Genomic DNA, 22,761 nt, shown 5'->3' with positions numbered 1-22,761 from the left:
GAATTATGTTATCGATTTCCTTTTAATAAAATTAATATCAATTTGCAATTATTTGTACACTAAAAATTATTTTTTGTCAGAACATTTACTTAAATTAAAAAAAAAAAACTGAAAATCTCTAATAATTATAAAAATGAATGCGTATGTTGGCATTCTACAAGCCAAACCATTTGATATACAGATACCAAGATGGCACATATACAGTGGCTCAAAAAATTGAGAGTACACCTTACTTTTACTTGATAAATGCGACTTTCAATATAAATAACACATTACTGGGAAGTGCAAACAAATTTTTATTTTTACACATAACAAATGGTTTAATTTAGAGTAAAAATAAAGAAAAATCAACGAAAAATTTCTAAATTGAAAAGTTTCAGAAGCATTTTAAATAAATATACGCAGAATTTTGCCTCACAAAATTGAGAATACACCAATTGAATTTTTGCAATTTCACGCATAGAAACAAAGTGTCACTATTAAATTGCATGTTTTTTGGCTCTTATAATGGCCTCTAAACATCATAGTACCGATTCGATCAATTTTTGGCGGTATCTGAAGATATTTTACCCCATTCTTCTTGCACCACTTGTTTTAAATGGGTTTTGTTTCTAATTTTGTGTTTTTGAACCACTTTTTTGTGTATGGTCCACAAATATTCAATGACATTGATGTTGGGGTACTGTGGTGGTGTGTATAACTCATATTTACAACGAAAATGGCACCATATTTTGAAGTTACGCGTATTCTGTTTGGGGTCGTATATTCTGTTTGGTCCTACTGGAAAATGAAATTTCCATCTAAACCCAAATTTTTAGCACTTTCCTTTAGATTGCTGCGAAGTATATCCAAGTAAACCATACCGTTTATAATGCCATCTATAAAAATTAAATTTCCTACCCCGGATGAAGCCATGTAACCTCTAATCATGACGGAGTCACCATCATGTTTAACTGTAGGACGTAAATGTTTTGGATCCAAAGCAGTATTAGGCTTTCTCCATACTGTACGATGGCTGTCACCGCCAAAAATGCTGAGTTTTCTTTCATTACTAAATATAGTTTTATTCCAAAGGTTATTGGTCTTCAATTGATGAGTTTTTGCAAACTTCAAGCTGATGAACGGTTTCTCTCTAACAATGCGACTTTTATATCCAGCTTGTCTGATGACATTTAGCACAGATTCAGCACTTACACTTCTGCGTATGATTTGAAAAGATTCTGCACCAAGTTGAATGAACCATATGGTCGCAGCAATCTAAAGGAAAGTGTTAAAAATTTGGGTTCAGATGGATATTCCATTTTCCAGCCGGACAAAGACCCCAAACAGAATGCACGTAACGTCAAAATATGGTGTCTTTTTCATTGTAAACAACAGTTACACACATCACCACAGTATCCCGCCATCAATGCTATTGAATATTCGTGGTCCATACCTGAAAAAGTGGTTCAAAAATACAAAATTAGAAACATGCCCATTTAAAACAAGTAGTGCAAGAAGAATGGGGTAAAATATCTTCAGATACCATCAAAATTGGTCGAATCGGTAACATGACGTTTAGAGGCCATTATAAGAGCCAAAAAACATGCAATTTAATAGTGACACTTCGTTTCTTTGCGTGATATTGAAAAAAATTTATTTGTGTATTCTCAATTTTTTGAGGCAAAATTCTGTGTATATTTATTTAAAATGCTTCTGAAACTTTTCAATTTAGAAGTTTTTCGTTGATTTTTCTTTATTTTTACTCCAAATTAAGCTATTTGTTATGTGTAAAAATAAAAACATGTTTGCACTTCCCGGTAATGTGTTATTTATATTGAAAGTCGCATTTATCAAGTAAAAGTAAGGTGTACTCTCAATTTTTTGAGCCACTGTATATTTTTAAAAGTGAAAATATGCATTTCGGAAAAATGAAATAATTAAGATTTCATTTGAGATTTTAATTATTTAAAAATTTAGTTGAATTTTGATTTTGTCCCATAATAACTTCTGAAAATACCGTTTCACAAAAATAAATTCTGCACTTTTCCAAAATTTTAAAATTTGCCTTTTTAATGATACAAATTTAATTATCGTACAAATTTTCCTGCATTTTGGCAATTTTTTTTTAAATATATGCTTTACCTAATTTCCATCGATAGATTACATCGTTACCCTGAAATTCAAATGTTTTCATCGTTTCATCAAATGCATTATCGTGTTCCATTGCTAAAATTTAAAGAAGGTTTCTTTTTAAAATCTGAATAATTTACGAAATGAAGACAAATAAAAAAAGTGAAGTTATAATGCCGCAAAATTTAGTAGATTTTTTATCGAATAACACAATTACGTTCTTAATAGTTTTATATTGTTGTGGACAATGAACAAAACCTATAAGAGAAAATGAAAATAACACGATTTTAATATCTGAAAAGTTGGAATTATGGACATGAAGCTATATTTAAAAAAACTGAAAATTGAAATTTAATATAACTAATATTTCCGGCGAACAAAAGCAATTAATTAAGACTAAATAGAAAGTTATTTTACATAGTTCTATTTAGCAACCATTTAAGAAAAATATTCACTCCTGTGATAAATGACATATGAACTGAAACGTGTAACTTAAAACCCGATTCACTTTGAGAATATACAGGCAATAAATTTTCAATTCATAAGATGTGAATTTATTAAAATAATTCATTTTTTTTGGTAAATATCTATTAATGCAAGCAAGATTATAACAAATTCACACACGCATAAAAAAAAATCTTTACACAAATGTGGTTGTTTTGTCTCATTTCTATGAGGGAGGAGGGGGAGTCATATGTCTAATTCTATGAATGCATTGATCTCCATAAAATTATTTCATAAATCGGTTGAAAAATGCCAATTGTTTTTCAGACTTATTCTGCGAGAATATATAAACAAATACTTTTAACATAGTGATTAACATAATTAGTTTTATCTTTGTGTATTTTTTAATAAAGTTTTAAGTTATTATTTTTTTTTTTTTTTCACCTTGAAACGAAGTCACTACAGGCAAAAATTTTTACTAATAATTAGAAAAATTATTTTATTATTATTAAACTTTAATTATATTTTTTATAATAATATTCTGAGACCAAATTATAGAAATATGTAAAAGGCTCATATCTCTCACTTTATATGGAATGATAGCTCAAAGATCAGTCTACTTTGCAGGTCATTTTAGATCTCTATGGCGATACTGAAATAGCCATATATTGATCATTGGTCACCATGTGTTTCACTGATGTGTTTAAACTGAATTTTGTTGAATTATTGGATTTGCAATTGTTCAATTCTTTTTAAGTAAAATTCGAATATCTTTCAAAATGGAAGTTTTTTCCCCGACAGACCTACATACCAAAATCATAAAATTGTCATACCAATGAAGCCTACTTGCTTTCCTTTGAAAGTCTTCGATTTTTAAGGAAACTGCAAAATTTACAGAAGGTAACCGAGTACATTCATTTTGTTCGTTTCATTTTGTTCTTGTATTATAATAACTTTCATTATATCACATACACAAAACGATTTACTATTAATTTCTTTCTGCATATAACCACTTGTTTTCTTACAGAGTTGCCAAAGAAAAATTACGAGTTATATTTGCATCTATTTATCGTAGGACAATCATCAGAACAATTTCCCACACATTTTCCCCTCGTACAATTTTATATTTACAAAACAAGTGAAAAAGGAAATGGTTACTTTCTTACAAAGAAAATTGAGGAATGCTAAAAAACAATAAATAGAATTTATAATTGATATTTTTGAAACGAATTTGTTTTAATAATATGTTTAGTATAAAAGAATGAATTACAGTACAGTAAATCAAAGTATATACTTCTCCCATTTATACATAATTTCACCGAAGTTCAGATTCATTTGGAATCATTGTAATGATATATTTCGTTAATACAACAGGAAGTTTCAATTATACATCGTTTTTTCATTTTTAAATGTTCTGCCTCTCTATTTCTTAGTATCTACTATGGGTGAGAGCGAAGATTATCAAGATAAAAAAAGAAATAAATGTTATTTCCTTTGTTGACTCTTTTAATTTAAGCAATGATGATAAACATAAAATGGTTCTGCCTTCCTTTAAAATAATGTAATAATAACTAATTTTAATTTGAAAGTGTAAAAATATAATTCAGAGCTCAGGCAAATTTGTCAAGACATTTCTGTAATTTCTTCTTTATAAGTCCTTTACTTATTAAATGAAATTATGTCTTTAGCCTTTCTCCCCATTTCAAATGTATCTTGTTAAAAATTAATCTATATATGATTTCCTAGATAATTATGAAATAATTATCCCTAAGAGTATAGTATAGTACAGTACATTAATTTTTTTTAATTATTCAGAAATTAAGAAATTTTAAAATTATAAAAATTCTGCAAAGAATTTATTTATGAAAGCAAAATGGTTTTACTTTCTCTGAATTATTATTAACTCTTTGTACTCAGAAGAGTAATTCGATGTATAATTATTCACGTAATACAAGACTTATTTATTACTCTGAAAAATAAATATATATATATAATCCATCCATTTTTAAAATAAAATAAATAAAATATCAAAATGATGCATGGAATTGAATGGTGAGCGAGAGTCACCATCCGAGTGCAAAAGGTTAAATGTGCGTTTTTTTATAAAATCAAGGAAAATTCAAAATTTCAAAAATAAATATAAAATGATTTATTGCACCACAAACCATACATTAAAAAAATACAACTACAGCCAAAATAAAAAATGGAAAAATTAAGTAAACTTCAGCAACAAAAACTACTATCACAGGAAAAATTAATGTAAAAAAAAAAAAGATACTGGTGGAATATGACAGTAAAACTTTAAACCAAGAATATGAAAACAATGGATGGGCATCTATTCCTTCTTCTCATAACGCTCATGATTATCAATCGATTTATGCATGTACCAAGATATAGGATACCATAGCCAAACCGGGGTCCATTCATATGTACAATACTGGAAAAAAAAAAATCAATGCTATCAAAATATGCACAAGCAATGTACACAAAGTTTAATGCAAAAATGTTTAACACCAATACTTTTACAGTAAAAGAATGAAATATTTACTTAAATTATAAATAATCAATAATGATAAAACAATCCTGTATTGAAAAAAAAAAAAAATTATCAGAGAGCAGCTCGGATACATTCAACATATTTATCACATTAAATGACTGAAATGGCATCTAACCCTAATGCTTAAATTTTTTGAGTCTTTAATTATCATGAATACAGATAAAACATAATATTTCATTCAAAATAAAATAAATTCTTTTGATTAAAAGCAGCCATAACTAATTCTGATCTAAATTGCTCATGTCCAAATAATAAATAATACAGAAGAATTTTGAAAAAATATCAATTCAGTAACTCAACAGATTAAATTATTAATTAGGGAACTAAATACTTAATCCCTTCAACACTGCTTGTTCAGTTTGATTTAGCTTAATATCAATTATAATTTAATATACAAGTAGTGTTTAAGCAGCTAATATTACAGAAGTAAGAGTTTGTTTCAGTATTTACATAAAAATAATATGCTTAAATAAAAAAATAAAAAAAAATGTAAATACAGTAGAAAAGGAAAATTTTTTGATGCATTTTAAAGATTCAAAATGTTTGCCAGAGTTATTTATTTGCAAGACAATCAGCCAACTACAAAAGACAATTATGGGAAAACAAAAGAAGTTTCAAGAATAATGTACTAAAATTTAAATGGTACTTGATTTTAATTTAAATATCCCTGAATGATGGCACTTGTAAAACAAATGAAAGCATAAAATTTGATTATTGTGAAAATAAAAATATCATAGGCAACTGATTACTTTGTCTATTTTATAATACAGTCCTGCCCATAGACAATGCAAAGGTACCACAAATATTCATCTTCTAATAATCTGAGAAGAGAAGAAAAAAAATTCTTTCTCACTTCCCCAATAGAATGTTGATTTTAAGAGACAATCACGAGTTTCTCTTAAGAAGGAAAAATATATCAATCACTGTACTTGAAGAATAATTCAATTAGTAAATCTCGCACATCAGCTATAGATATTTCTAAACCTATGCGACATATGTATTTATATACCTGCAATCCATGAGACCAAAAGCCAGTGGTGCGGTTAGAAATACCAATGGTCTGTATGGCACTATTCACAAAACGCTTAGGATCAGGAACAACAAAACTTGGACGCTGTAAGAAGCTACTGAATTTCACCAGACTGGTAGATATGTAGGATGGAATCAAGCTCTGTACTATTATGCCTTGATCTTTATATTCATAATTTAAGGCTCTTGAAAACCAATCTACAAATACCTAGAAAGAAAAAAAAAATCTAAAATTATAAGGATTGAAGAAAAAATTTGAAAATAATTACTAGTAACTAAACATATCCACATGTTTTTGACATCCAAAATATTAATATTATATTTGAGATTTTTTTAAAGCATTGAAAAGACTTAAATACTGAAAACTAAAAGTTTAAAAGATAAGTAGTAAAAATCAATAAGATTAACATATAGAATGTTCTAGAAAAGAATAAAATAATAAAAAAAATCATATCATCCAAGAGCTTTAAGAATTTATATAACTGAAAACTTTTATATAACTTTTATATTCAAGAATTTATATAACTTTTGAAATGACAATTCAATTTATTCAAATAAAAAAAAATTTATTTCAAATAAAAAAATGAATAACAAATCTCTATAAGCTACATTTACAAAATACATACTTAGAAAAACTATTTTCACATAGTCCATTAAATATGTTGGTATCTAGCATAATACTAATAACGATCTAATTTTTAAAAAACTATCCTAGTTTAATTACCTTAGATGCAGAATACACAGCTAACAAAGGCAGAGGATAGAAAGAGGAGATCGATGACATATTAACTATTATGCCTTTCTTCCTAAAGAGAATGACAGAACAATTGATTAATATACTGTGCACTAAAATATTCCTTTCAAAAATAGTACTCTAAGAAAAATAATAAAACCATAAAATAGTGAATCTTTTCTGCAAATACCAGGTTAAAATGAAACTATTATTAACAAAAAGCAGTACATAAATAAGTCAATGAGATTTGAGATCTCTTATAATTTCAGTGTCATAAACAAAAACAAAATAGAATGGATAAAATAACAAAAAATGATTTTAGTTCTTTTGTTTTACCATTATGTATATTTATAATGCATTTTTTAATTAATTTTAATATTTGCATAGCAAGGCACATATGTAATAATTTTTAGAAAAATGCGGCATTGTTTCTTGGGGTAATCTATCTAATAAGCGTTTTCAAAAAGCAAAGTCTGAAAATACATATCTTGGAAATGGTTTCTTATTATATAATTGCATTCCTGATGAAAGATTACAACTTTCATTGAACTGAATATGGAATTTTTTTTAGATTGAACCATGGAATATTAAGTAATTACTAATGTTATAAATAGCTAGGACCTTGATCTCATATTCATTTTATTTCAATTTTGAAACAAGAAAACAACCAAATTGAACTTTTTACCTTTGAACCATTTGTGGAATGATAATGTAAGTCATCATTGTTACTGATGCAATGTTGATATTTATCAACTCCCAGAGTTTCTGAAAAGGAAAACAGTAAATATTTTATATAAAATATATGAATAAGGTTTTCAATTTATAATTTTTATTCACTTAATATTTTATTTTCTAATTATAAAAGGCACAAAAACTTTTCTATAAAAATTCACTTCAAGAAACCAATATGTAAAAGGTTCAGAAGTAAAAAAATAAACAAATAAATATTATTCAATATAGCAGCAAATTTGAAAAAACGTTTTCTGAAAGTTTAATAATATTTTATTACTTCAAACTGATCTACAAATAAGTACAATTAAATAAATTAAAACAATTTTTATCCCAAGCAAATCAGGAATACAATTCGTAAAATGTGCAGGAACCAAGACTCACTTTTTCAGGAACATTTGCAAAAACTTCAGGATAATCATACATGACACCAACATTATTAACTGAAAAAGAGATTTAAAATATAAAACAGATTTCCTCTTGATAAAATTTGAGAGAATACACTTAAATTCTTTTGAAGAATAAAATAAGGGGAAAAAAACTCAAAGTTATCTTAACCTGATTGTGTAATATCAAGTTACAACAGACTATATTACCAGCAAATGATATGCATGCTTTACCTATCTTATGAGTATATAGAAAGAAAGAATGTCAAAATTAAAAACTTTGTTTTAAAATAATAAAAGTTTAGCAACACAAAATATGAATTACTGGTTTCAAAATTAAATTCTTTACGATTATACAAGACAAAAATTATTAAATTCATCCAGATATACCTAGGGCTATTTAACTATTCATAATAATGATATGCATTTATATTGTTTATACTGGCAATTTAAGTCATCCCAATTAAAATTATAAAAAAATAGAATAATTTATTTAAATAAAGTGCATCCAATAAAAAAAAAAAACCAACAGATTAAGGGAGACTACTTTATGCACTAATTATATTGATATCACATTAAAAAACTACACACTGACTACAAAGTATGGGCAGCAATTTTAAACAATGATCAAACGATATTTGACTCGTGATTTGATGACAATATTGATTCATCAAGGTACTTTTGAAATATTGGCAAAATGAGAATGACACCTTACAAAAAAAGAGTTGGATAACATTTGTGTGTATGTCAAATTACACAGAGAAAATTAACATTATATTAAGGTATGTAATTTCTAGGTTTATAGCAAAACAAGTATGTAGATATTCCACATAAACATTTTATACAAAGTTTTACCAACATTCTTCATATAAAAATAAATGATCATTAGCACTCATATTGACAAGGAAATACTTTTTAAAAAAAGATGGTAGGCAGATTATTAATATAATACATTTCATAAAAATGTTATAATCTTAAGAATGCTAAGCAAATTCAACTGCTCTTCTATATTATTGATGATTGTAACTAAAAAATAATGTAAATATTTGTTAATTTATTATTTCTAAATCTTTTTTAATAGAAGTTCCAGTAAAATAGCAGTTCCTAACATAACGGGGTTTTTTTCTTTTTTTCTTTAAATTTAATTTTGTACATCTGACTTGAAATAAATGTCCCCCCCCAACTCTGAAGTGTATGCTGGATTCTTCCTTTAATATTCACCATGTCACAAAGAGGAATTTTGTGAAATGTGATCTTGAACCTGCAATTCTTCAATCTTACAGCTGAGACTTGCTTTATATCCATGTTACATCAACTAGAATAAAGTTCATATTTCAAATATAATTAAAAGGAAGTAATCAACTATCGCAAATTGAATTCGAGTAACTGAAATATATTCCTTTCATAAAAAAGATTAATTCTCTGTCCTTAAAATGTTAAGGAAATAAAATTTATATTTCTCTATGGTTCTAATTCATTTTTTTTTTCTCTATGGTTGAAAATTTGTGTTTCTATATCAAGGAAGGAAAGGGGGGGGGACTAGAAATTTAATTAAAATTATTTACAAAACCTAATTGTTAAATTAATTTTTAATTTAACAATTTTGCAAAACCTATGCAACTTAAGAACGAAATAGTAAGAAAACACAAAAACTAATATTATAATGCAAATTGCTGCAAGGTTTTCCAATGTTACTAAAATTTAATGTTTCAGTTTCACTACATGCTAAAGATTTATTAAAAATAAATAAAAACAGACCTTTTAAAAAGTGCTTTAAATAAGGACTTGAAAAGTATTAATGTCATCTTTTACAATCCTAAATATAAAATTCATAAAAATTTTAATTCCTTGCTATGTTTAATATAATCGTATCTCATGATCAACAGATTACAGGCTTAACTTTTCTTCTAAGAAAAATATTATATATATTGGAATAGGGCAATAATTTATTCCTTTCGATCTTGATGTGGCATAAAAATATAAATTTTGTGTTAAAAGTTGCAATTAAAAAGACGCAAGAAAGGTATAAAAAATTATTATTCTAGAACTTTTATAATATTATAATTTAATAACTTTAATACATTCTTCATAACTAAAAAATACCAATAATAAATGAAATAAAATATTCCTATGGTATCTGCTCTTGTAACACTAACCATATCCGACTGTGACGATGGCAGAAACAGTGCCCTCTGATGCCTTATGGCACAATGACTCAGTTCTGATCTAGCGATGGCATGGGCTGCAAGCTTTAATCTATGGTCTTATATATCTTAAAGTTATTCAAGACTTTTATATGTAAATTGTCTGTGTGTAACATAATCTGCAATAAATAAATGTTGCACTAATTTGGACTTTTTACCGAAACCCTGAATGACCCACAATACGAGAAAATGACTCACTCAATATGCCAATCTCTTTATCTTCCAATTGCTTTTGAATATTACTGTAGATCTCCTTCCCCACAGAAAAATCAGCTTGAATGGTGAAAGTTTGAACTTTGAAGTCCTTTTCTAATAAAAAAACAAACAAACCAGAAAGTGTTAGAAAACATTCAATACTTAAAGGAAGATCATTCACAATTGAATTTAATACAAATAAAATTTAAGTAAAATAAAATATACATTATTTTGATAAAACCTACAATTTCTCTCAAATAAATAAGAAAAATAGATTTTCCAAATTAGAAAAATGATGCAAATTATTACCTATTTCTCGAGCTGTATGTTCTAATTTATCTTTGTTTCTACTAATTATAATGATATTCAAACCTCGACTTGCAAGTTCTCGAGCATAAGCTTTTCCAATTCCATCTGTTCCACCAGTCACAACTGAAAAAAAAATTATCTTCACAAATTGTAATAATTTTATCTCCCTTTAATTTGTTTATTTCAAAAATATTAGATTATTGCATTCTTGTGAATCAGTAATAATTATCTAACCAATATCATATTTAAATATGTATTAAAAATATATAGACATCAGAAGATATATCTACCAAAAATCTCATTAAACAATGTATTAACTAGCTTTTTAATCATTGTTATACTGGAAAATTTCCCCTTGTTTAAAAGTTTCTTGAAATAGCTAATCACATTTGTTAAAAATACCAATTCTGCAACAAAATACATGAAAAGAATTTCATAGCAAACTATTTCTAAAAATTAATTAAAAGAACAATGGTAACCAGTAATAAGAGCAATAACAAATAAGTGATAAGAACAATGATAACCAGGTTTTAGAGATGCCCTAAATATTAGAGGAAAAAAAAAAAAAAAAAGCTGTAAAGAATATAATATGAAAAGTAACCAAATGCCTTATAAAAAAAAAATGCACTATGTGGGTTCCTCCCTCCCTTATCAAGCACTTTTGCACAGAAACATTTTATTTTATTTTACTTAAACACATTCCTCACTAAATTAATCATAATTAATGTAATTTTTTTAAAAAAATTTAAGAATAGTCTAATAGCTGAATCAATGATTTAAGGATTATTAGTAATGCATTCAAAAAGTGATACAAATAATCAAGAAATAAAAAAATAAAAATAAAAATTAATTTTATATAAAATTTAATTTTTATTCTTAAACAAGAAACTCCTACTTCCAATTTCTATTCTTTTATAAGAAAATTATCAATTTCCTGCTTCTAATAATGTTATAATTGCCTTGCAATACCCAAGTTACACTGAGTGAACAAAATAAAAAGGTCTTTATTGTCACTTATTTAGTTAAAATATTCTACATTTCCAATTCTAATTAGGTATTGCAATGTTATGAATTGGAATAAATTATAATTTGGGAAAATTTGAAATGTATGCCATAAAATGGGAAATAAATTTATTGTAAAAAATCATTACATGCATTGGAATAAATTACACGATACTAATCATTAAAAGTAATGCCAATAATTTCATCAGCTGAATGAATTCATTAAAAAATTATATTAATAAGAATGAAAAGGAGTTCTGAATAATAATTAGGTTTGAACTTATAAAATTAAGAACTTTCAAATTAATCAAAACATAATCAGATTTATTCCAAATAGTAACAAATTTCAAACCACAACTATTCTCTTGGAATATTTACATTTAAAAAATAGTAAAGTTATTAGAAAAAGTTCTTAAAATTGAAAAAAAATTGATACTTAATCAGAATATATTTCAAATAACACAGATCTGGTCTTATATAAAGATCCAAAACCAAAAATGCCATTCTACATAACATTAAGAGAAAAATTCAATTACAAGCTATAAATTAGAGAACAAATATCCAAGACAGAAAATATTAAATAAGGAGTATGACTTTCAAATGTAATTCAATTATTTTTCTCAAATTTTATCAGAATAAATTCTTTTAATCAAATGAAAATTGCATACGTTGAAATATTTAAAGTGAAATAACTGACTACAACAAAAACAATATAGTAGAAAAGATGAAATTCCAGTCATACACATAAAACAATATTATTTCTTTCTAACATAAATCATTTCCTTGTGTTTCTGTATTTAATTTTTATGGTATTTATAAGCAATACATGCAATAATCATTTTAATGAATAACGATTTGCAGAATATTTCAGGAATTCACAGATACTGCTTAGAAAAATTCTTTTAAAATCTCAATGAATATAACTTATATATAAACAATCACCTATACTTAAAATTTATTCCATATTCGAAATAAGATACAGAGGGGACATTAAAACTGACATCTTAAAAGCAAAAAATTAGTATTTCATCATTCTTATTTTAACATAATAAACCATGATATATAATATTACAACAATAACAAAATTTCAACACTAATATTCATCAGGCAATTACCTAAAAATCTCCATTCCTTAAGCAATAATTAAACTATATGCAAGCATTATATATTTAAAAAATTCTATATAATTTAACATTTCTGACATTATTTACATTAAGAGCCATCATCATAAAACTGCTAAACAACTGCTTTGCTTCAAACTACTGAAGGGAAAATATTTTCGAAAATATCATGATATATAAAATTCTTATACATTCCAGTATACAAATTTAATTTTTTTAAATTGAAATATTATATCAAGTATTTATTTTAACTACTATACATTAATGTTCAATTAGCATACATATTTTAATTTCTTTAAATAAAAATTCACAATACATACAATAGCCAGTTCATGAGTAGTATTAACAATAAATAGAATGATACTATTTATTGTTAATGCTATTATTAATAAATGTTTAATATAAACATTTATTAATAAATTCGCACCATGAATGAGTTAATTAAGACACGTTTTACAATTCTCGAAATTTTTATTTATAAATGATTTTAACCCCCATTTGCAATTTTTATAAAATTCGGCAGTTATATTTACAATTGCAGCTACATTTTGATAAATTAAAAAAACGCACCAAAATTTGATTATTAACATTATAATTTTATATGAAAAAGAATAATAATGCCGCAAAAATTAATAGAACTGTCAAATATAAAAATAGTACTAATGATCAAAATTTAATGAAGAGCTGATAAAAAAATATTTATTCCTGTCACAAGAAAACTAATAATCTTCGAAAATAAAATTGAATTTCTATTCCATGCCCACACTTACCTGCCCAACTTCCGTACTTTTTCAAGTCCAAACGCCTGAAGCGAGCCAGCACATGAGTTCGAAATCCTTGCAAGAAATTCCATGTCAATGCAAAAGCAGTTTTGCCCACATATAGTAGTCCAATAACGGCTAATATATCTTCATACGCCCTTAAATTTCTATGAATCCCTTGGAATAAGAACGAAAACTGATCGACACTCGCCATTCTCTTCTGTTTACTAGTAGCGAGATTCCACAGGTCTAGCATCTCTTATGTTACTCTGGCAACAAAGCCGGAAGTAGAGTTACTTCGGGTTTTCTTCTTCGCGAGGTCACACATCCTGGCATAAGGAAAAATAGTTACCTGCCGTACTCTGATTTTCATTCATTTTGGAATTCTGCAGCTGTCAAACGCTTTATTCGATGATCATATAATAGCGGTTACTTCTTTTTTTCATTCATACATTTTGGAATTCTGCAGCTATCAAACGTTTTATTCGATGATCATATAATAGCAGTTACTGCTTTTTTTTAAGTCTTATCAAAATTCGACGGTTTTGTTTACTGTTGAAAACTCTAGTTTTGGAGTGAATGCTTTGCTTCTGGTTTAGCGGTCATTCTTCGTGTTTCTTTAGATTTTTTTTTTTTTTTTTTTTTCAATTCTGTCATGTTTTTCATTAATGTGAAAATAAAATGTTCCAAATGTAGTTTACAATTTCTGAAGTATTATTTAAAATTCCAACTAAAACGCATAATTTCGATAATACTTTAACGTTTTTTTATATACATAAATTTCCCAAATGCCTGAAGTAACTTTCTTATTCAAAAGAAAATAAACGCACTGATGCAAATTTACATTTTTAAGTGTTTTCAATAGCTAAAATTTCATAAGCGGGCAGCAGCAGCAATTGATCCATTGGGCACGAATCACATTATTGTATTTAAAAATGATGCATGTAGAAAATTGTATGTTAATGCTTTAAATTCTAAATTTTTAAAAGATTTATTCTGCATTAATAATAAATCGAATGTGTATATCTATTGGCATTCTACATAATCGAATATAATTCAAATTCCGTACACATGCTTTGCAAAGTAAAATGTAGAACCAGTTGATTTTTAAGTGCAATTTTAATTAATTAAAAATTAATCACAACTTTGTACGTCCCCCCCCCCTTTTAAGGTAACTTGTGTAAATATTATTGCATAAAAATTATTTTTACAATAACTCTTTTGCAATGACACTAGTTTAATTATGCAATTTTTTTTTCTAATTTTAACTATCAAAAATATTTTTAAACAATGCTTTTTATAATTATGAAATTCAACTAATTCCATTCTTTTTTTCTTTTCAAACTTTGCAATCACATGATTTTGCTCTGTTAAAAACTATATAAAAATTCTCGTCATTTTAAAGAAATAGGAACAAATTATCTTTTAATCCAATTAATTATTATATCATATCTTTATGAAATTTCTTTAAAATAACATTTGATACCTAAGTTTAAAATTTTCGGCGCATGCTCTTATTATAATAATTTATATTTTTCTTATTTGTAGTTTATAATAAAATGCAGCAGTTGCAAAATAACTTTTGTTGCTTCGATTTTTTTTTTCTGTTTTCTTTTTCTTTTTGCTCTAAATTTAAAATAGTTATAAACTTGTTTTTATTTAATTTTTATTAGATTTACATTTTAGCTACAATATTGTATTCATCTTTACTTGTTCCAGGATAATTGGCTATAAAGATTATGTTAATTTCTGTATTATGAGGGTTAAAAACATATTTTGTAATTATTCAATAATGTGTAATAATTGTAATTAAATAGTAGGTATGCTTTAATAAAACAGAACTAACTTTCATTACATTTCATATATTTAGAGATTCAGTCATTCAATTTGACGTCTTTTTAATGTGTCCAAATCATTAATTTCAAAAATTCAAGACATATTCTTTCTGCTTGTACATCAAAATTTTGCTCAAACACTAATGCACTTTCTGAGCACCATTTTTTATTCTTTTTTTAAATTTTGTTATCAGTTCCATTTTATCTTTTGTAATAATCAATGCTTTCAGGTTACTAAAAAGCACATAAAGCTAGTTAACATAATTGTTAATAATTTAATAGATGTAATGCGTTATTAATTCAACAACTGAAAAATTGCATCTTTATAATAAAATCGCTGTTGAATTCTGTGTTTTCGAAAAAAATTCGAACTTTGAATACAATCATTTTGTTTTGATACTTATAAATTGTCTATTATTAATTCAATTATGTAAACGCTTTACATAATTAAACGAAATTAAGTTAAAAAAAATTTTTTTTTTCAGTGATGTCTGAAACGTAGAGATTCGTCAAAATTTGGAGTTCGAATTTTTTGACGGTTACATCACTTTTCTTTAAATATTTCATATACGAAGCAATAACAAGTAATATAAAAAAAATTAAAGACAATTCCTACTTAGGTCAACAAAGAAAAATTTTATTTTAGTTACTTTTTATCAAATAATTATAATTAATATAAATATGTATATACATATGATAAAATCACAATATTAAGTGGCAAAAGAGAAAGTGAATTTCCTTGCAATTGCCCATTTTCCTTTCTATATATGGTGTTGGACTATTATTTTTGTTTGTTACTATTTATTCGCCTTCTATTTGTTTTCGTTTCTAATTTATGAAGCTGATGGTGGTCTATGATTTCTCATTCCATCCATCTCTTGTAATGCTTCATTATAGCAGGAAACCTTTTCAGTAAATGAAAAAAGAATCTTAAAAAGAAATTTTTTTCCAGCGATCTACACGCTTCGCCATGACGGTATTTATTCCTAAATTTATATCCTGCTAAGTATCTTATATAAGTGAAATTTTCTCTCCCATATAAAACTAAAATTAATTAATTTAATTTAATTAATTAATTAATATTTGAAAAAACTGTACTAACATCAAGTGCCATCCACTACAAGTTTAAATAAATGTATTTGAACTTGAGTAGATGAATAAAAAGTATTTTATTAACAATTGAAAATTCGAAGAAGATATATAAATATATATAGCGAGAGTTTGAACTAATAGTGGGAATTGAAAAAGGGATTTTGATAACAGAAATAAAACTGAGTATTCGATTATTCAAAAGAATGCAAACTGTTTTTTCTTACTTCCTGATATATATATATATATATATATATATATATATATATATAATATTGTAAAACTCGAGGTTTATTGGTAAGTGGTAAAATTGTAGCTCTATAATTTTTTTTAACGTAATCCGTGAACAGACTATCTGTTTCTCCGTTTGTATGCATATATGTATGATAACTCTAGAAAGCACAGAGCTAGATAGATTAAATGTGGTATATGGGATTTTTTATTAGATTTGTTTTGTTAAATATTAAATTTTGGATTAAATTCATTTCTTGATTGACTGTGTATTGGATTGTCTGTATAATTTGATGAATGTTGTTTGGATGCGAAATTTTGTATGAAATCTTGATATGAAGGTCATACATCTGTATTAAAATTTGTATTGAATCATTCAAAGGGAATAGTCTCGAAACGTCTATTCCCTTTCCTACTGAACGGAGTTAAGTATGAAAAGTGTCTCATTATAGAAAATATATGTGAATATCGAGTTCGGAGCCATTCTTGCTGAAACTTGAAGTTTAAAAAGGATTCAGAAAATCGGACCATAATTCTAAATTAAAACAAACCACTTAAAACAAATTTTTATTTAAAGGGGGGAATATAAGAAAAAAATCAGAAAAGTTTAAAATTTAAAGGTTGGTCTGTGAAAAAAAAAGTTTGTGTTGTTGGATCATTGAAACATTCTTTATAAATCTTACTTTGAACATACCAAATTTTCATTAATATGTAGGAAAAATGGAATCGGAAAACGGAAAGTTCAGATTTATACAGATTATATACAAATTTGCAAATTAAAAATAGTTAACATTTTAAAATTTGCAAATTTTAATTTTATTATAAGTGATCCGATGATCAAAATTCAATAGTATTTTTGAGATTATATCTACGAAATCTCAAATTCAATTCAAATTTCGCGAATTCAATGATTTTTTGACAACCGCACACCAGTGCCAAATACCCTTTCCTCCACCATACACGGAGCGGCATGAAAGCATGGAGCGAAAGCATAGGTCCCCGTCATCTGATCACGGTTCAATATTACGAGGCTCGCCCCAAAATATCCCTTGTGTTGCTTTGAAATAAGACGTAATGCAATTAATTTAAACATTAAAAAGTTACTTTAATTGTAAATTAATTTTTGTTTTGATTTGATTTGTCGATTGATGTTCCGTTTTGAATTTAGATACAGATGGATTTCATACTCTTAATACCTAATTTAATGACATAGCGAACCTAGTGTCGGCTCACCTGACTCTCAAAATTCCCACACTTTATCAACTTGTGAGTATTTGATTCCTAATATCAGATTTAACCTCGTGCGTTATCAAGACGTGTCTGACACGTCCACCGAATAATTGAATTTTTAGTATTTAAAGTTAAATTTAAATATTTTGTCATTTAAAACTTTAATTAAAGCCTCGATATATCTGGTGTCCTTTATGCTATTATAATGACTGGAAATTAAAGAAATGTCCCAAACAGAATGGGTCTCATCTAATTAGTAGGTTAAATAGATTTGAAAGCAAAGAAATTATAGGTGCAACGGAGATTTTCAGCCTTTGTCTTCCAAGTCGAGAAATTTTGCTTTCAAGCCCTAGAAACTCACGTTTGAAAAAAAATATTGAAACATTAATTCGAGTGGTTATAAACTTTCTGATTCTCCAAATCCTTTCCCTTCTTTAAATGGTTTCTATGCGCCTTTTAGATGCAATATCTGTTGACATAAAATGCCTAACAGTTTTATGATACGTTTGTTTAATAAAATCCGTCGAATGAATTGACGGATGGCGAGCCGCTGTGACATTGCATACATTTTTTATGCATAAAATAAAGCTTCTCTAACATTTATTCGTTTACTGATTCTAAAATGTTCAACTTGTGAATTGTGACACAGGTCTGAAAGTTTGGACCTCAAAACTTTTGGAATCCTCATTTCTAGATTTTTTTTTCGCATTTTTTGAGAAAAAACAGTTGAGCATTTTCATTTATGTAATTTAAATATAACTAGAAAATCCAAATAACTAACCTTCCAACCCAATTAATCTGATTTCGTCAATTTTTTATTCCAATCGAAAGTTGAGGACATATTTATGGAATAGTATTGAATTATAATTTTTTATTTTAAATTTCGAATTTGTATTTTAAATGCTTTTTTTTCCAACTGATTGAAAGCAATATTTTGCACAAAATTACATTTGTAATAACAAAAATTACTTATCAAATTTTATTTATTTACTCAAAATATTGCGTTTAGATGCATGCGAAAATGCAAACTATAAAACCTTTGATGGATTTAATTCAAAATCTCATTTATCTAGCTCTTTATATATTGTACTTATCATATTCACTTGTACTCGGAAAGCCAGATAGACAATCCTCCCTTTAATGGGCTTTGACCAAAATTAAATAGAAACTTTGTGCAAAAACCATATACTTGATTTTATGCATCTGAGCTTAAAATGTTTTTAAATTGTGTTCACAGACAGACACAACTCCAAAAATGCATTTTGGAGGTTCTGAAGAGTCTGAAACGTCGTAATTCGTCGAATTCTCCTCGAGTTCTAATTTTTTTACTTTCAATGCTTTCTTTCCTTTTGTATCTATACTACTATTATAAATGTGAAAGTTTGGATGGATGGAGGTTTGTTAGTCAATCCCGCCATGAAAGTTAGTTTATTAATTAAAAACTAACTTTCCCGCCAAATGAGTAAAACTTCAGGATTTTTTTCCCACGCCAATGAGATTAGGCTTAAAATGATTTTGACAATTATTTTAAACGATTCTGTTTATTTTCTTAGTGTTCGATACATTTAAAAATAAACATTGTTAATTAATCGATCTTTCGGATTCATTCTGAAGTACTTTTGAATTAAAATAAAACAGAATAAAGGAAATTAAAAATTTATAATTTATATTGCGTTACTCCAACTGGCGTAGAAAATTCATACATTTGTGTTGCCCCAATTGGCGTTGAAAATTCGCGCATGCGCAGGAGTAACAAAAGATAAAGCCATTGATGTTATAAATTCCAATCTATTTCCAAGCGTACGAAGTCGCGGGTAAAAGCTAGTATTTCATATATAAGAGAATAAAGTCTATGAAAATGTTCAATTTCTCTTAATTGTTACGTAGGATTTAAGTTATACGGTTCTCCACTGCGTATCATTTTTGTTATGACGATAAATTTGATGAACTACCTATACTTGATAATTTTCACTTTCGGAGTGGCTTCATAACGATATCTTAAGAAATCTTTATACATATAATCAGCCGTATTCGTAGACTTACTGATGATTAGCACATCAAGAAGAGATTCACGAATGTACAAAAACAAAATTATATATCCCGAGGGAGCGTCCATTTGCATATTTATTTCCTTTTTCCGAAATAGCAGAACATCAATTGGAAAAAACGGATTCGAAATTCAAATTTATCTAGGATTATTAATCCTATTTTTCAGTAAATTCCACAAATGCAAGAAAAAAGTTTTTATCCTTTAGAAAGAAGAGATAAGAATTAGGACGACTGGACAAACAGATGAGAATTTATATTAAATACCAGTTGAATATTTTTTATTTGGAAATGCATCCGTATGGCCAAAAGATTAACTAGAGGAGAGATTGATTATACATACTTATGCAGAGAGGCTTTGCTGAAATAACCATTGTCGTATTAACAGCATGTCGGGATTTAATAGTTGGAATAATATTTAAACAGTTGGCAAAAACGATCATTCGGGTTTATTGTTCTTTTTCCACATCGTCGATGGTAACTAAATTCTTGATTTGTTATTTTAGTGATTTTTTTTTTTTTTTTACCTTCTCTTATACGAAGCATACAAAATAGAAAATATTATAATTGTCAAAAAATTGAAAGTTAAGATTTTGACATTTCCACGTTTCAGACCCTACCGAGTCCGAAAAATACATTTTTGTAATTATGTCTCTCTGTTTGGGAAAACGACAGCAAAAAATGGGTAGAATTAGAAGTATGAAATTTGCTGAGTAACCTGTACTCCATATTTATAGATTTCTATCAAATAAAAAAAAAACTGTTCATAGGAAATTTGACTGTTTTGCTGTCCAAATATAAGTTTACATGATTACTATAAAAAATGGGTGGGCAGACTTTCCCAGGGTACGGGCTACTTCTAATTATCTCAAGGTGTTGCGATACATCTAGTGGCGAAGGTGCGGTGAGTTAAAAAAAAAAAAAAGGTCTATAGTATTTATTATAATTTAATAATAAATATGGAATATGTACTTACATACATAACTACAAACATAATAATAATAGCCACAAATATTATAATATCAGATGATGCATTTAATACCAAACGATTTAAAATACATTAGAAAATAAATCATTTTCATCTAAAGTTATTGGGTTGGCAACTAAGTGATTGCGGATTTTAAATGTGAAGGAAAATTCGAAATTTTCGCTTAAAAATATAATTTTAATCAGTTAGGCATTATCTGTCTTTGTCGATGACCAAGCAGTGTTCAAATTCCGTGTTCATAAAACTTCTGACTTTTGCAAACAAAAAACCGAATTAAATGTTATTTTACATCATGAGCGTCATTAAAAATTTCACCATTTAAGGTGTTCTGCATGGAACGAAATAAATAGTAATCTGAAGACCCAAAGTGAGGGTTATATGGTAGATGTGACAGCACATCCCAACATAGTAGTTCCAATAATTATTGGCGAGTGACTAAAGATATGTAGGGCTTTCAATTATCATACTGGAAAACAAAATCTTTAAGATTTGCCAATTCTACCCGCTTTTTTTGAACTGCGTCGCTCAGTTTGGTGAGTTGTTGATTGTAACATTTGAATTAATTCGTTTTGTTTCTTGGTAGAAGTTTAAAGTGCAAAATTTCTTTTATAATCCCACCAAACTGACAGCAATAATCTTTTTTTGATGAATCTCAGCATTTGGTATCGTCTGGGTTGGTTCATCTTAGTTCCATGATCTTTTCTGGTTTACGTTGTTATAAACTATCTACTTTTCGTCACCAGTAACTAGTCGTTTTAGAAATAGATAAAATTCGTTGCGTTTCAAAAGCGAATCGCAGATGCTAATGCGTTGCGTCAAATGAATTTTCTTAAGCTTATGAGGGATCCATAAATCGAGTTTCTTGACCCAGTAAAGCTGTTTTAATATTTTTTTACTGCATGTGTGCAATACATCGAGCTTTTCTGCAATCTCACGTGTTGTGTTATGACGATATGAATCGATAATAGGCTTGATATGGCTCTCATACCAGAACCAGAAACTTCAACTGTTCGGTCAGATCCTTGCTCATTTTATAGTGAAAAATCACCGGAACGAAATTTGGCAAACCAGTTTTGACACTGCCTTTCTTTCAAGTCTTCATTCCCATATACGGCACATAACTTCTTGTGTGCTTGCGATGGGTTCTTACCTTTGCGGAAATAATAAAATAAAATATGTCTGAAATGCACGTCTTATTCTTTTATCTTAAAATTGGGATAAAAGCAAAACTAAATAACTAATCAACACAATTTTTTTACTAAATTAAAGGTGAAAGTCCAAACAATAAGAAAACAATATAAATTAAGAGCTTCGAACACGTTGACAAAATAAAAGAATGTGCTAAAACCAGAGCCGGCATTCTCTATGAAGGTGCCCGGATGCAAGAAACGAATTGGGATTCTACATTTTTTGCAAAGTCGAAAAATATACAAGTACGAAAACAAATTACTACTGCATGTTTATTTAATGTGTGATGCTATTAATTACTTAAGGAAAATTAAAATTTTTTGCAATTTCTTTTTCGATGCTTAGTATAGCAAGTGTATTTAAGTATTATGCACATTTGCTTGACCGAAGACATTTCTTCATTAATTTTAATTTGTTGAAAGAGTACTCAGCATTTATTATAGTAACTGGCAATGTAAAGAAAAGTTTTAACACAGTTAATACATTTAGAAATAAATCATTATAATTATTAATAAATATATTTTGCAATATGTGTAAAACATTACTTACATCCCTTTCATTCAAATGCAAAT

At 27.2% G+C, this 22,761-nt stretch overlaps 1 protein-coding gene across 1 annotated transcript; it reads right to left on the bottom strand.

Moving 5' to 3' along the window:
• Nucleotides 1-4,681: 4,681 nt before the first annotated feature.
• On the bottom strand, nt 4,682-13,884 carry LOC129976650 (inactive hydroxysteroid dehydrogenase-like protein 1). The gene is made up of 8 exons (XM_056090331.1): nt 13,592-13,884; nt 10,699-10,821; nt 10,393-10,503; nt 7,989-8,047; nt 7,561-7,640; nt 6,867-6,948; nt 6,123-6,350; nt 4,682-4,993 (listed from the first exon to the last, which is right to left on the bottom strand). Exons 1-8 carry the CDS (start codon nt 13,836-13,838, stop codon nt 4,892-4,894), a joined length of 1,032 nt encoding a protein of 343 aa, XP_055946306.1. The 5' UTR covers nt 13,839-13,884; the 3' UTR covers nt 4,682-4,891.
• Nucleotides 13,885-22,761: the final 8,877 nt, after the last annotated feature.

Source organism: Argiope bruennichi, chromosome 7 (genome assembly GCF_947563725.1).
Source record: "Argiope bruennichi chromosome 7, qqArgBrue1.1, whole genome shotgun sequence".
Taxonomy (NCBI): Eukaryota; Metazoa; Arthropoda; class Arachnida; order Araneae; family Araneidae; genus Argiope; species Argiope bruennichi.
Note: the sequence above shows the minus strand (reverse complement) of the source record. Positions and strands in the feature narration are given on the sequence as shown.